General features: G+C 41.1%; 2 protein-coding genes across 4 annotated transcripts; both read right to left on the reverse strand.

The window, feature by feature from the left end:
- Window positions 1–1,857: 1,857 nt before the first annotated feature.
- LOC135641081 (probable galactinol--sucrose galactosyltransferase 6) lies at window positions 1,858–5,279 on the reverse strand. Of its 2 annotated transcripts, none has more exons than XM_065156114.1 (7): window positions 4,880–5,279; window positions 4,569–4,801; window positions 3,354–4,475; window positions 3,050–3,259; window positions 2,830–2,964; window positions 2,439–2,748; window positions 1,858–2,336 (listed from the first exon to the last, which is right to left on the reverse strand). In XM_065156114.1, exons 1-7 carry the CDS (start codon window positions 5,039–5,041, stop codon window positions 1,959–1,961), a joined length of 2,550 nt encoding a protein of 849 aa, XP_065012186.1. In that variant the 5' UTR covers window positions 5,042–5,279; the 3' UTR covers window positions 1,858–1,958. The 2 variants fall into 2 exon arrangements, with proteins under 2 accessions (XP_065012186.1, XP_065012185.1); XM_065156113.1 differs by having other exon boundaries at window positions 4,569–4,797; window positions 4,880–5,019.
- A 3,953-nt stretch (window positions 5,280–9,232) lies between these two features.
- LOC135581613 (vesicle-associated membrane protein 711-like) lies at window positions 9,233–14,845 on the reverse strand. Of its 2 annotated transcripts, XM_065153666.1 has the most exons (4): window positions 14,509–14,840; window positions 11,563–11,753; window positions 10,321–10,484; window positions 9,233–9,504 (listed from the first exon to the last, which is right to left on the reverse strand). In XM_065153666.1, the coding sequence occupies exons 1-4, from the start codon at window positions 14,723–14,725 to the stop codon at window positions 9,414–9,416; spliced, it is 663 nt and encodes a 220-aa protein (XP_065009738.1). In that variant the 5' UTR covers window positions 14,726–14,840; the 3' UTR covers window positions 9,233–9,413. The 2 variants fall into 2 exon arrangements, with proteins under 2 accessions (XP_065009738.1, XP_065009739.1); XM_065153667.1 differs by lacking the exon at window positions 10,321–10,484 and having other exon boundaries at window positions 14,509–14,845.
- Window positions 14,846–15,149: the final 304 nt, after the last annotated feature.

The raw sequence follows: 15,149 nt of genomic DNA on the forward strand, positions 1-15,149 counted from the left end.
TCCCCAAGCAACAGCGTGATTAGATTAAAAAGGATTTGTGGTCAGGTCGATGTCTCCCTTCGGCCCACCGTCGGCGTCTCATCCGGCTGTCTTGTTGGGGCGCATCACCACCTCCTCTCCGACCCATAGCACTTTCCCTCTTAGTGTTACGTTCCCCGTTAATGGTGGGCGTGGAACGCTGGGCTCTGACACCGTCTGACTCCCGTTGTGCCCCCACTTTCTTCTTTATTCATTATATGTACTGCACAAGTGATTTGGAGTCGGCATTGGTTGCTCGAGTCGATCGTAATTCTTCTCCTGTATTCTCAGGTTTGATCTAATGCTTTTGATCCTGTGGAATGATGATAGGTTAGGGTTCAGTCATGGCTTATATTCTTCTCGGGATTGAGTTCTCAGTCTGCACCCAACAGTACTCCTCTCTTCATCTATAAATAGCCATATCTTCTCCTCCCTCACTCAATGCTAACAGCGTCTCTTCTTCTTAGCTTCTGCCCTCCTCCTCCTCTCTCTCCCTCCGTCTCATGGAAGCTGTTTACGTATGATCCTATTTGCAGTCTTCCACAGCTTTCTTGAACTGCATCTGTTCTTCTCACTCTGGGAAATTGCGGTTCAATAAAGCTGTGGGAAACTACAGGTGGAGATCAAATAGCAGAATTCTGCGTGCCTCTCCGCAACCTTTCTTCTTCACTGAACATGTCTCACAGGTAGGTGTTGGTGCTTTATAGGTTGCTCTTTGATTCAACGGCATCATGGCAGAAAACATATGACAATCGATTTAGTAGATCTAACATGAGAAGATCAGTCGTAACTCAATGATAGACCTTAAAACTCTACCAGTTGCATTCCACATTCCAATTTCGGTTCATAACTATTCAGATACACCCACATCTTCTTCTTCTTCTTCTTCTTCTTCTTCTTCTTCAATCTACCAAAGATAGTCATGGAATCATATACTTGCAATGACTTGTACCAATTTTGTTCCCTCATCATGAGTTGTTTGTTTATGCTCTTTCCTTCCATATTTGCTGTAAAAGTCTTGATCTATTTTCCTTCCATATTTGCTGTAAAAGTCTTGATCTATTTTCATTCATCTTGATGATAGCTACTGGTTCTGTAAGATGGAATGAATTTTGTACATGACCTCAGGCATCTTATGCACACCAAAACACCATCAGCCAATTGTTCCTTTCCTTGTTTTTATGGTATACATTCAATTGTATATAATGATTTCTTTTTCTTTCTCAATCGACTCTCGTCCTCGTTTATACAATCACTACTGCTCAGCATGTTCTACATAAAATGATGTATAATTGGAAGAAGATATCATAATAAAGAGGTGTATCCCAGCATGATGTGTATATCCATAAACTTGTACAAACTAAAAGGACATGATTCATTAACCTTTCTAATCCGATCCGGCTGTCATTCTACTTCAGCAGATCCGTGTATTTATGGATAGATGCATTTTGGAGGGCGGCTTAGCCCTCAGACGTAACTATTTTGGTTGCTTGTGATGCTTAGAGGCATTGGTTGCACTCGCTTCTTGTAGTAATTTCTCAGATCACTCATCATTCTACCTTAAATCCATCTACTACGTTGATACTGCGTTATAGATGATCTCTATCGGAGCGATCATTCTACCAAATTTTATATGCTTCTAAATACATAAAAACATAGAGGGAAAAAGAAGGAAAGGAGAACTGTCCTGCAGCAGAGAGATCTTTGTTCTAAGGTTTACGACGGACGCGCTTCATGTTCTTCTGCGACATACTCTCGAAGCATGCATGATTTGTATCATTACATTCGTACAGCAGCGGAAAGAAACACGAGTGAGAAGATAATGACATACTTGTGATGTGAAGAACAAATGCAAAATTTGAATCATTAGCTATCAACCACGATCAATTCCCATCTTCCCCTCAGTCGTCCAATTTCCCCACCGATGGATCTTAATTTGCCTACACTTCGACCACTACATTGTGAACTCTCTGATCACCCTTGGGCATGGCTTCTAAATGAAGAGCCAGGAAACCAGAAGAAGAATCATAAGCGAACTCTACATCCACAGAACCCAGCGAACATCTCCTCGGCCTAACGGAGGAGTATGCTCCAAATCTCCCGCATCCCTTGACTTCCATGCAAATTATTGCAAGAGCATCGGGTCCCCTGTTCGCCGGCGGCGGTGCCTCGTTCGACTCGCTACCGCCGAATCCTGAACCGGACTCCAACATGCTGGCTGCACTCAGAACATGGTATGTGAGGCCTTCTACTGCTGCTCCAGCATTGAACATGTCCGCCAGGCCTATCGGCGCAAATCTGATACCAGGTGCCAGATCCTGCATCACAAGCACAGCGATTGATGAGAGAGGCTGAAACGATCCTCGGTTTTCAGAAAGACAAAAAAAAGCGCCTGGCTGTGGGAAACGAAGCTGGCAGACCTTGATGGGGGAGACTGTGAAGATCTCATGCTCCAAAACCTTCAAGGAGACGGGCATGGCAGCTCTGAATGGGAGGAGGACAAGCTCTCCGTCTCTGTGGCGGAAGGCAACGCAGTCACCTTTCCAGTCTCGGTCGGTTGCAGCCTCGGAGACGAGATGCACGTCACTTCCTCTCACGGCGCAGGTCAGAGCCTCTGATGTTGTTTGGTGGAACATGTTCTTCTTCTCCGTGGAGCTCCACGCTGCACCTTGGCAATTGAAGACCCCAAGAACTCCGGTGTACTTGTTCATGTTCCATATCTTGAGCAAGCTAGAACAGAAGTAGAGCATAGCATTAATATGTATATGTATGATCACCTCCGTGAATCATGAAGGGATCACCGGTGCTCACCTCACGCCATCACGAGCAGGATCGGAGAAGAGGCAATCACGCGTAGGACGACCGGGCAATCGAGCGCGAAGAATGGATCCATCGGGCAACACCAATTTCTTCAGCAACTCAAAGTTGTGCTTTCCGGGGGCATCACTATACGACCAAAAGATCGAACTCAAATTAGATGAACAACGCAAGCAATTTACTCCTACCAACAATCGGGTTCTCGATAACTCACCTTACGTATATCGGTCCTCCACTAATCGCTCGAGCTGATGCATGGTACTCTGCTGCCGGATGCAGAGAGTGGAACATGTCCCAATCAGGGAGCATGATCTCACCGAGGAAGATGCTGTTGTACGCAACTGAGGCGATGTGGATGGTGTGCGACACCGAATCCCTCGGGTAGAAATCATCCGACGCCCGCACCACCGCCGTCTGCTTCGAGCTGGATTCGTTCAAGCAGCAGCACCACCAACGAATTATATGTTAGCACCATGTTCTTACCCTGCTATCTGAAATCGAGAGGGAGGAGCACAGACCAGTAGAGAGCATCGGTGTTGTGGCTCATGCAAGCGATGCAGCCATTGTCCGGGAAATTCTTGGCGATCGATGCATCGAGAGCCCGGTGGTACTGTCGCGTCAGCTCCACCCTCCCACCGTGTCCGGCACCGAGGGTCTCCAAGATGCACTGCACGTCGACCTTGACCCCGTCGATGCCGGCGGCCGCCAAGTAGCGGTGGAGCTCGTTGTAGAACTTGTATACGCTCTTGGGGTGCACCAGGCCCAGCCCCTGCATCGTGAGCACGTCCGTCTTCATCCCCGGCTCGTTCTCCACCACTCCCGGCGACACCTTGGGGTACTGCATCTTGGAATTGTAGTCCTCCATCCCCTCGACCCCCGGCCGCACTCCGCCCCAGTACCCAGTGATCGCGTGCCATACGTAGACATACTTGAGCCCGTACTTGTCCTTCGCTGTTTGCACGATTGTCTTGATCCCGGCGGCGGGATCCTCCTTGCTCTGGAACTTGCCGTTCTCCTTGATTCCGGTCAGCCGTAGCAAAGGACTCGGCTTCTCTGGCTCTTCTGAGGATTGATCGGAGCCGACGGACTGCCATCCGTCATCGATGATGACGAATCGCGGCGGGGCGCCGCCGGCAGTGAGGCTTCTGAGCCCGGCTTCGACGCCCTCCTGCGTGACGTCCTGGTAGAAGGCGTCCCACGTGCACCAGCCGAAGTAGTCCACGACGCCCGGGAGCTTCTTATCGCTGCGGTGGCGGAAGGACTTGAGACGGGACTTGACGGCGTCGATGGCGCCTGATATGGCTGCAAAGGGGTCGGAGCTCGCGGCGCCGACGAACAGGACGTGGGAGAAGGAGGCGGACTTGGTGTCGTCGTCGCCGCTCTCAAGGCACAGCTCCAGCTCGTCGCGGGAGTTACCCTGGAGGCAGGCCCGGAAGGGGCCTTCGACTAGCGGGAGGAAGACGGTGTAGACAATCTCATCGCTGCTGCTGCCGCTGCCATCCATCGCCGTAAGCTGAGATCCATCCTTGGATTCAAGGAGGAGGAATTGGGTCTCATGGGGGATGTCCCTCCCCTGATCGCCCATCTTCTGAGCCATCCACCACAGCTTGAAGCGGAAGCTCGCCAAGAATCGAACATCTCTGCAACGATTCAAGATCCAAAACACTCAACCAAATAATGCGCTAAGCAACATAGCCTTCTCTGTAATCGATAACAGAGTATCCACGGCTAACCTCAGCGTGCCAAGAGACACGACATGACGACATGACGGCTCAGAGAACTGAGTGCCGAGGAAGATGCCGTCGACGGGGCCGGAGCTGACGGCAGAGCTAGAGATCACGTTCTCAGGAACGCCGGAGAGGACGGTGCGGTCTTTGATGACCAGTTTCCTATCAGAAACCCAGACTGTTTTGGTGATCGTCATCTCTTTGGGCTCTCCGACAAGCGATCCCGATTCAGATGCTGCCTAACCACAAATCATCGGTACAAAAGGCATCGAAACAAGATGAAACGAGAATGGGTATCCGAGAGATCAAATCGATACCTTGGAACAAAAGGTGGTGAAGGGAGTCGTGACAGGAGAAGACAATCTAGGAGACACTGCAACAGATCTGGAAGGAAAGAACGAGATGAATCGAGAGAAGTAAGGAGGTTTTATAGGGAGGGGAGGAGAAGGGAGGCGGGCATAAATGGCACTGCCCCTCATTCTAATTGCAAGGGGTGGACAGATCTGGTGGTGATATGCTCGATACAACACGAGCAACCTCTGTCGACCTGTCGAGTTGCAGATGGGCACGCAGCGGCACACAAGTAGGGCAGAGAAAGGAAGGGTAAGGGATGAACCGTGAGAGCACGCAGCAGCGGATGCGATTGTGGATGAGAACAACACGTCGGATCCAACGAAGCTGGGTGGTAACAAAGAGAAGGCGAATGGGAGACGAGTCGACGGGACGCATCATGGGAGGGAGGATGGGGCGGGCTAGATATCGCGTCGTGTGACAGATGACGGCGGTGTTGGATTCGCGTTGGATCCACGTGAATCTGGTGGGTTACTGAGTAGATTTGGACGGTGCTGCTCCCGCTCCCTATTCGTTTCGCTACGGCACGACTCTTGGCGTGTTTTGATGGTGTGGTATGGGCTCCGTTTGGGCCGTGTTCTCGTTATGTGATATTTTAATGCAATTTATCGGAAAAATAACTCTTTATTTTTTCGTTCTGGTTTTTGCTCCTTTTTATTTGGTGCAGTATTTTGATCGATTCCTGACCTTTGATATTATAGATTAATCAACTAAAATTAATAAGAATATTTAGAAACACTGATATATCAATAAGGAAATCAAATTTGTTGATATTGATATATATTAGAGTAATATACTTATATTCCACCACTTCAATTTGCCCAATCCAATTTCAAAGAGACACCAGAAAAAAAAATCAGGCCAAGATAGGTTTTGAACCCATCTTCAAACTTTGTGGAATGAGAATTTGAATTCTCATCTTTTAGCAATAAGTAGGTGTACGATTTTTAACTTTTAATTTTTGATAAGTAAATCTAAAACACTATCAGAGATATCTTTTATGTATTAAAGCCCGTCCGATGTTAATTCAGTATATTATAACTCCAATGTGGCTTCGAGGTAGCTATGAGGTGGAAGTATCGAGCTTTCGAGACGTCACCTGCACTAAGACCGATGTTTGGGAAAATTTCCTGACCCAATTCCTTCGGCGCTTAAGTTAGTCACTGAGATGTTTTTTAGGTATGGATTTTTCTTTAAAAAAAAGAGTCATCCCAGAATAGTATTAGGTTTTTCTCAAAAAAAAAAGTCATCCCAAAGATCTCTTTGATCCACTCACGGAATATTGGATGGTTAATAATGTCTTATTGTCAGACAGAGATTCTATCATCTCAGTTGTGTATTTGGTCCTTAGAGTTAAGACACCAAGGATGTCCTATATGAGTACTCTACTCTTTGATACCGGACGTATAGATTTGAAAGTTCCAAATCTAATACGTCCAATCATTGGGAGTGACAGCCAACCTTACGAGGGCTATTAAGTGTCAATATAGGATCATTCGCTTTTGGTGTCACGAGAGAAATATCTCATGTATTCTTGTTCAAATAAATCTTTAGCTATGGTCATTTGAATTGAGAGAGAAAAAGTTCTCCGTAAGGATTAGATTCTCATATATCGTTTAGGGATTACATAGTAGTAGCATATTATGTCCGCAGTCGATGAGTCGAGTGAACTATTATTGAGATAATAATTCACTAGGCTAGAATGAGTACTAACAAGCATGATTCATAGTCAGCTCGATATTGGGCCTAGAGGGTCACACATATATAGTAGGTGTTGCGACGAGTAGAGATTCAAATATGAGATATTCGTTGGAGCTATTATCTTATTGGATATCCATTAAGCCTCTGAATTATTGGATCAAATAGATAAGAGCCAATAAGAGATTATCGAGTGTCTTGGGTAGTTGGATGGAGATATAGTACCCAATATGACATGATCTATTATAATTAAGTTAACAAGAAGCCTCTATAAATATGAGAGAATTAAAGGGCTATGAACTATGTTTTTCTTGGCTACCACCTCCTAACCTACAGCCTCTATTTGGAGCATGTAGACAACAAGAAGGGGTAGATACTTTTTTATTACGTGGTGTCCATAGCGAGGAGGATTTTGTAGCGATTTGAGGAGCGTCTTCGTAGCTCCTATCATGTGGATCACCACTAGAGAGAAGGACAATTGATCTCATTCATTCTCTCCCATAAATCTACATAAATTTAGAGATATACGATCTCCTTAGGTAATATAATCTCCCTTGTATATGAAATTTTTTCGTTTTACAAGTTTTTGTGTATCAATCTTTATACGATGATGAAACCTTATTTTATGTTCTTCCATTACGCACATGATGTCATCTCAGATTTCCCAACAATAGGTCCATCGTTGAAGATATTGATCTACCTCTCTACCGGCCCCTTAGGTTGGGGCAACGGTCCCCGATGCCTCCAGACAAACCTCTTAAGGTGTCCTCGATAAATGAGTTCTTCAATTTGCTCCTTCAAATTGTGATAGTCCTCCGTGTCATAGCCATAATTAGGGTGGAAGCAACAATACATGGATTTATTCCTTCTCTCTATATGTGTCTTTATCGATTAAGGATTTTTCAAGAGTCCTTGTTTCCTTTATCCGTAAAAAAGACTTTGGTTCTAATCATATTCAAAGGAGTCGACTCATCTTGGGTGAGATAGCTTAGGTCAATTATTTCTTCTATGTCAAGGTGACCTCGAGGTTGGGGCCAATGGTAGTCACTAATGTCTCAGCTTGTTGTATTTTCTTGCACTTACTCGAGATCATTACCTAGACGACAATGTATTGATTGACCTTTTGGAGCACCTTGAACATCGTCACTGATGGCCTCTCCACCAAGGACCAGAAAAAGTAAGAGAGCTTGAGCGTCATCATGAAGGTCTGTATTACAAGCAACATATGAACTTCTTGCACATCTCATATCTTATTAATGAATCGAGCGATGAAGTCGAAGAGTATTTCTTCCTCCCCTTGTTTGAGTTCACGAAGTATCATTGCCAATAGCCTCTTAATGTTGTCGAGAAGACATAACACATTTGGGCTTTCGTGGTGCTGTACAGTAACATCTATGTGTGAAAGACAATAGTGTGCTCTAACGAATCGGTACTATAATCAAAGATCTCCAGCAATGAGAGATAAAAGTTTGTGGAGATTAACTTTTCCTGGATGTTTTGAGTGAATAGGGACCGACCCAAGATGAGATTGTCCGACCTTTTCTCTCAGGATTGTTGGATGAAAGATTAGCATCCCTAGTTTTGTAACGAGTTTGTAATGGAGTGTTGAAATAATATATTATTTTTTCTTTTTAAAACAAAGAAAAAAAGTATATCATATCATAGGGTTGAAAGGCTTCACGTGAGCCACGTTGGAAAGCGATTGGCTTCTTCTCTGGAAACGATGAAAGTGAAGGAGGATCTTTTAGGAGGAGGTGGAAGAGACGTCAAGCAAGCACGTAAAAGAATACAACGAAACAGTTGGCCGTTAGCGATGGATAAACTTGTTAATATTTTTAATATCTTTGACCGAATCAAACACGTCGATATAGACTGATCTTATCGGCAAATAATGGGCCACCTCAATAATTATTATTTAAACTTACTAATTTTTGAAACGTAGAGAGATTGTTCTCCTATTTCCTTTCTCAATAGTTTTATATTTTTTATTTTAAAAATAATAATAATAAATATCTATTACTTATACCTCAACTTGACACACAAGTCATATCACTTATAACACTAATCAATGAAATATTTTGTAACAAAAGTCTTTTACTCTATTTCCTAAAATAAATTTTAACTATAGCATCCTCCACCAATTTCTAAGGTTACTAAATTTCGAAATTTTAAAAGGGCCTCCCAAGTGACCTTTTCATTTCAAGACATTCTTGAAAACATAAAAAAATATTCACATACATTTATTTCAAGAAATTTATTACCTCACGAGAAATGCTTTATATTAGACAACACTTTCTCATCGGTTCACTGTATTTGATTCCCATATCCAACCTAAATTGTTCTATTAGACATCGACCCCTGCATAAGGCATCATCGGCTCTACTATCTCAACTTCAATAATCTCAATCTTAAGAAAATGTCCAAATTCACCATGGTGAAATAATTATCCAACATCAATCAACAAAAACCGTTTTAAAAAGCTTGTGATAACTATTTCTCGGTTCAGATACTAGTTTGAAATAAGAAACCATGAGAAAGTTGGCAGGCAGGGAAGAGAGGAAGACATGAAGAAACTGTTCATATGATTTCTCTTGCTAGCTCAAGCAGGAAATGATATCAGATTGATCAAAATCGACATCACCAATAATAGAGAATATCATTTTAATTACAGATCTTTCCCAAAGGTAGTCACATCAAATATGTCAACAGACGAACTGAAACCAATATAATGCACGCACACTCAATAGATATGTTGGGTTCACAACTTGTAACCACCATAGGAAAAAAAAAAAAAAACTCATTCTACCTGATACAAGATGGCAAAGCGATGCCATGGCAGACAAATGCAAGCACGACATATATTATGATCAGGATAAGTAGAATCAGAGCAACCCTGCATCACAAATATTAAGTCAGAAGATGATCTTATAATAAAGCCTAAAAACTGAATGCTTCCTAAAAGAACATAGGAAAAGGCAGTAACATTTAAAAATGCAATAAGGCTGTAGATGACTAAGTTGTGCACTTGAGTGAATGCCTATAACAGGAAGTATTGTCCACAAGTATTGGAGTAGTGTGCAATGAACTACAAAATTGTAGAACAGAATAAACTTCACAGTGCTACAACTCGATCCTAATGTTACACCAAAACTCAATTTAAGCTGTTTAAATCTGTGATGTGTTATAGAAACATAAGGGCGTTTCTGATGAGAATATTCTCATCACCACTTTGCATTGCTCCATGTGCCCCTGTTGAGGAGAGCATATGATGACGATTTACTTCTAGCTTGAAAGCATGGATCTCAGGATGAGATCTTGAACAAAAAGTTGCAGATTAGAGCATATTAGGCTTTAGCAAGCAGTTAACTAATGTTAGATATAAAAGGTTCTGCTTATAATTCATAAGAAATATTTTAAGCTCCGGGTATTATGGCTACGGAATTATAAGATTATAAAGAGGGTAAAGACAAGACAACAAGGTTTTAAATACCAGTCTGATACCAGTTTCAACTTGTTGAACAGGTACAATACTGAGATACTGAGGTATGTGTACTGCCTAGTATCATTTGAAAAAGAATACCAAAAAATAAAATAAGAGGTAAACCAAGCGAGACTAATAGAAAAAATGCCAAAGTCAAAAATGTAATAAAATAAATGCATGGAAAATAAAAAGTCAGTACTTAAAAATTTTAATGGGAAAATTTCATACGTGAGTTTAACATTTCTCCACCAAACAGTATTCCTAAAACGACGAGCTTGTTTCCTAAAGCGAATAGTGTTTCCTTGCATGTTTGTAGTTTTGTCAACCAGCAACTCCAATCGCTCTCCTCTTTCTAGTACTTTGTCAATATTCTCTATCATGACATCACGCACCTGGTATTTATACAGTCATCAGAATTAGTTATCAATTGGTCAAGAAGTTGAAAGTTAGAAATTGGTTAGAAGCTACTAAGGTAGAAAGTGACTAGTAGACACTGCTAATATTTCAGATAAAAGAAGACCCAGACTGCAAAAACAGTCAACATGGTTCCATACAATGAGAGAGTACAAAATTATAGTGGACAATTAGCCAAATGAAAAGTATCACATCAATTGAAAGCAATGACCTAATGTAGCATGATGGATCAATGGAAGTCATCAGCCAGTTTGGTGCATTATGTATACTGAAGCCTGTAAAATCACATGCCAAGGTACATTGTTCCATTAGATGTTTGATGCTGGATAAAGGTCACCGGAATACAGACTGAAGTGACATGTACCAAACATGGATCGATGGGCTACTGCATGATTCGTACTATGCATGATGAATTGACATGAATCTAACAGACTGATGGGCACTATAGTATTAAGACAAACTGTGGATCCTATTCCGAATTCTGAAAATGTTGGATGTCATATAAAGGTCTAAGAAAAATTCTCATATTATATATATATATATATATATATATATATATATATATATATATATAAATTATTTATATATGTATGTATGTATATACACACACATATAGATGTCTATATGTATGTATGAATATTAACACATCCATTTATATGCATTTATAAATTTGTATGTGTGTATATAGTATGATGTTCACCAAATTGAGCTTTCAATCACACTGCATTAATATTGAAGCAGAGGCACCAACTTGTATCTTGACTCCATAAAAATAATCCACAGTCGCCAATAAGATATGAGCAAAAATTGCTGTGTTTCAAACTCTCCAGATGATATATCAAATAGACAAAATCAAACTTGCATAATGAAAGAAAATATGTAAATGATTGCAAATACATGTACAGTTTTGATCAAATAATGGTTTTTTGTGAAAAACAAGAAATTCTGTGTTCAGGATGTCAATGAAACAAGTTAATCTGGCCCGAAAAGTGTTATTCAACTAACGCAAGCATGAAGAAAATTCTTAAACATCATAATTTGATTAATTTCAGATACCTGACTCATTTCACCCTTGATGCGATTCATCCTATCTGCATTAGGATCATTTGAATAGTAGTCCATCTGTTGACTTAACACCCGAGAAAACTCATCATTCATTGCATAAGCAGGGGCAGTGTGACAAGCATGACGATATGTCCTCACAAATCTTCCATGAATATCCTCGAGAAATGCAAAAGGAATTCTTCCTGTATAAGTCATTCAACAAGTCCAAAATGCCATGTCTTGAAAAATGTTTGTAAAATGAAACTTAATTCAAAAGCAACAATGTGCAAACAAAAACGAAAATTTTCACATAAGCCGCTACAGAAATAAACATTTTCACGTTCCCCACTCAATATGTTTAAATATCACATACCTTCTAAATTGCTGGAATTGGCACATTTTGACAGTTTAAAAATAAACATGCAATAATATCACTAGTTAGGACTTTAGGGAACACTATAAAAATGGTCCATTCTGAAGGATAAAATCAGGACTTTGCTTCATAAAACTTGTTGATGAAAAATATGTAACATTCATATAATTTTCCATACAACCAATAGGCTTCAGTGACTTGATGACAGAAAAATCTTGCATCATTTGCCTCCAAGGATGCTTGTTCATCACTGGTTGTGCAAATAATTGCATATATACCAAAACAACTCTTAAGAATTACTTCTCAAATAAGCTCAATATGTAAGGTTACTCAACACAAAGATAATCCACATAAAATAGAACTCAAGACTGGCATTCAAGAATATGGTTTAAAATACAAGTTGAACCAGTATGTATTGACTGACTTTTACCAATTCGGCCAAGCACTCATAACAGACCATACACCATGGTACAGATACACCGCTCATTTTAAATTTTAATATTTTATTCAACGACAACTGAGTGATATATGAATCAGTATACTGCCAACATCCCATTACCATTCTGTCTTAACAAGTTGTCAAAAATAGAATATAACATATATTTAAAACCTTGTTCAAGAGAAAATCATCTATAGTGCGGATAACTACTCCTCAAGTGCCACAGATAAATTTACCATTAAAAAAAGAATAGAAAGGTTTGTGGCTTCGTCTCTTGCATAGTGATAATATGACCCATAAAGATAAGTAGGAACTGAACTAAGACAAGTTGAAATGAAATTGATATTTAGCTCATCATGAAGCTAGTCTCAGATGTTTATCTCATGCAAGTTCAAATCAACAAAAATAATAACTTCGAAATCATCTTACAAACATGTCACAATGTCAACATCCCCAAAAGTCAAATCATATATGCTAAATCATCAGCTATGCAAATTTACAAGTAACAAAAGAGTTTGGTTGCCAACAAAACTGCAAAAAGAACAACAATTACAATCCATAGTGACCCATCTATGTGGGTTTGGCTACATGATGTTCTTCCACCATCGAATTCTGTTTCGGGCAATCACTAGTGAGAAAATTCTGAGATGGAGTCTTGATTGCACTAAATATTTTGGTATCGAAAAGGTATAAAGATATCAATTAGTCATCAGCTACGCATATACTTTGCCACCATTGAGCTTCGAACTTCGCTAAGGTTATTGTCACTAGTAGGTCACTCCCAAGCAACCTCCTAGCCAACCCTGTGCTCTTCAAGGCATCATGTTGACCTCACACAGAACCAATAAACCCAAAATAATTTAGTTTGAACTACTAGAGCACCACAGTTTTGGAGTCAAAGAAAGACCCATAATTCCATGCAACCAAGAATCGGTACTCCTAAAATTCTTACAATATAAATACTCACAATGAAAGAAGGAAAATACAGCCTTCATCTTGGGTACATATTGCAGAGTGAATATTAATGCCTTTTGCCATCTTTGTTAAACTTAAAAGTCAATTATAAAACAGACTATCTATAATATGAAATATCATTACATATCATTGCTCATTTTTGCACTAGAATGCAAAAAATATATTGTCCTCACCCATAAAATCAAGTATCAGGCAATATAATATATTATCTAAAGCATAATTTTGTCTAAAGCAATAGTAGATATACATCCCCCCTATAACTATGAATCTATAACTTAACTTTTTGACTTTATGAAAATGAGCCAATGGTATCATAAAAACATTATATCAATCGATACTGAAGATGGTTGTTGGACTTGAGAATAGCATTCTGCTAGAACTTCAACAAATCTACGAGTACAAGGCATCATCGTAGATATGTGTGGAAACGCCCAAAAGTATCAGACATGTCTAAGGGGATTATGTTGAAGCAGCAACAAATGTAGGACTTCTTTGTATCATCAAATCTATAGAAGTAGTCCAGTGATGGTTCCACTTTGTTAGAAAATCCAAATCATTATCAGTATTTAACTGATTGAGAAATTAGTTGCAAGATTGATGATTAATTGTTAAACAAGTTTAATATATTTCTTCACATGGGAAGCAAGAAAGAGACTTGTGCTGACCAACTATAGTATGATGAAAAAAAAGATAAAATTTCGATCTCTTGAGTGTGCTCGAGTTTCAGTCCTACACTCATGATCTGTATTTAGATGTTAATTGGCCAAAGATGTCGAGACCACTTTTATAACAAATATGACAACAGAAGATCACCTTTCTTGCATTCGATCTGTCTACCGGGACCGGGTAGCTTTTATGGAAATAGGAAACAGTTTCTTTCTTGTTTCAGATTGCTCCCTTGGGCGATTAAACCTAATCCAAGATTTGTAATCTTCGAATCTTTTGATATTGTTTCATCAAGTTAATTAATGACGAGATTTTGAACATGGGAGGCCTGATCAAGAAGATCGAGTTCTTTTCCGATTTTATTTGGGTTTCCAAGAAAAAACCTTAAACATGATCAAGATCAATCCACAAACATCCACCGGCGTAGATTTCGATGAAAAAAGAGGGGATATCATGGATAGAAGACATCGGAAGGATATGAAGGATAGAAGGAGGGGGGACTCACTGCCGGCGGTGTCGTCGGCGACGCAGAGGACCGTGATGCCGTCGGTGCGCTTTACGTGGAAGACGTAGCGGTCCTGGGAGTACGATACGTGGGTATCGGTGGCACCGGGTATGCGCTCCAGTATCTGCCGCGCCACGGCGCTCGCGTTCGTGGTGGCCCCGCTGAACTCCGCCAACACCACCGATCCCCGCGCCACCAGAGCGTAGAGGATCGCCATCTCCTTGTCTCCTCTTCTCCTCTTTCTCCCTCTGTGTAATTAATTTCACCTAATAATCTCAAGAGTTGACGAGGGGAAAAAAAAAGATGGAAAGGAAGACGGAGAAGGAAGGAGAAGGGAAGATGAAATAGGGACGGAGATGGAAACAACCACGGCGACGTCACGGTGGGTTGGGCCCCTTGACGGGGATTTACAACCTGTACGTCTCAAAGCGTACACAATCAACTTCTAGCAGTGAAGGGAGACGTGGGGTCCATCCAGATCATGCATACCCTTCGTTGTCGAGGAGGTACTTTTGGGTCCGTCCTCTGGGACGCGAAATTATACTCGTGATTTTGGTAAATCATCAATCACAATCGAACGAGAATGGCGCGGCGGCATCAGCGGACGGTCGAGATGATAAAGCGGTCTAAACGCATCAATA

This window comes from Musa acuminata, chromosome BXJ3-6 (genome assembly GCF_036884655.1).
Source record: "Musa acuminata AAA Group cultivar baxijiao chromosome BXJ3-6, Cavendish_Baxijiao_AAA, whole genome shotgun sequence".
NCBI lineage: Eukaryota > Viridiplantae > Streptophyta > Magnoliopsida > Zingiberales > Musaceae > Musa > Musa acuminata.